This window comes from Meleagris gallopavo, unplaced genomic scaffold (assembly GCF_000146605.3).
Source record: "Meleagris gallopavo isolate NT-WF06-2002-E0010 breed Aviagen turkey brand Nicholas breeding stock unplaced genomic scaffold, Turkey_5.1 ChrUn_random_7180001936940, whole genome shotgun sequence".
In the NCBI taxonomy this organism is placed as follows: domain Eukaryota; kingdom Metazoa; phylum Chordata; class Aves; order Galliformes; family Phasianidae; genus Meleagris; species Meleagris gallopavo.
Window position 1 is genome coordinate 1 of NW_011198889.1, and position 826 is coordinate 826.

Below are 826 nucleotides of genomic sequence, written 5' to 3' on the forward strand. Positions count from 1 at the left end.
TCACCACCGCCAGCACCAGGTTCCCACGGGATGCCACCTCAGCACCTGTGAGATTGGGCTGTTTGGGTGTCCTCAGCACAGGGCAGGGACGCAGTGACATTGCCACTCACAGGGGACACTGGGGGCACACAAATGTGGGTCTCTGACTAATTCTCTTCTGTGGTCCTTGAGTGGTAGGAGCACCTATAGGTGCCAGCATGGGCTGCGTTCCTCCCTAAGTAGATGAAGGTGGCTGTGCCCCACCAGTGGGATCCTGGAGCTGGACAGGGGCTGAGTGCTCAGCGCTGTGCAGGAGGCATGCAGCACCAGAATCATCGTTCCAGCTCTGGGGGGTCAGATTGGTCCCCATTCTCCCATGTGACATGGGCTCAGGGAACTGCTGAGGGCTGAAGTTATGACTTGTGTGCAGGGAGGAGAAGAGACGGGACTTGATCCTCTGGGATCAAGCCACCCATTGTGCCCAATACTCTCACCTGTCAGCACCAGCTCCACGGGCTCACTCTTATTTGATGTCCACAGTGGCTCTGACACCTGGTACCGACACTGATACGTCCCCGCATCTTCCAGCTTTGTGAAGCAAAGGAGAACTCAGCTGTATCCTGCTCCTTGTCTTTTTCCTTGTCGGATCTCAGAGTTCCATTCAACCAGAGCTGGACATGGGCTCGCACGCGGGGCAGGTGGCAGCGCAGGGTGACAGTGTCCCCCAGGGACACCCCCTGGCTGGGGTGCAGCGACAGGGAGGGTGGGGGCACTGGGACAGGGCACAGCAGTCAGCCTTGTCCCTGCACACCCTCCTCTGCCCCTCTCATGGCCCCCTGACCACGCT

At 59.2% G+C, this 826-nt stretch overlaps 1 protein-coding gene across 1 annotated transcript; it reads right to left on the reverse strand.

Annotated features, from left to right (window-relative positions):
• Nucleotides 1-3: 3 nt before the first annotated feature.
• On the reverse strand, nucleotides 4-748 carry LOC109364916 (platelet glycoprotein VI-like; the record flags this gene model as incomplete). The annotated part of the gene is given in 3 exon segments (XM_019611498.2): nucleotides 4-45; nucleotides 474-575; nucleotides 578-748. Coding segments are annotated over 3 exon segments (315 nt in total), but the record flags the coding sequence as incomplete, so codon positions are not given.
• Nucleotides 749-826: the final 78 nt, after the last annotated feature.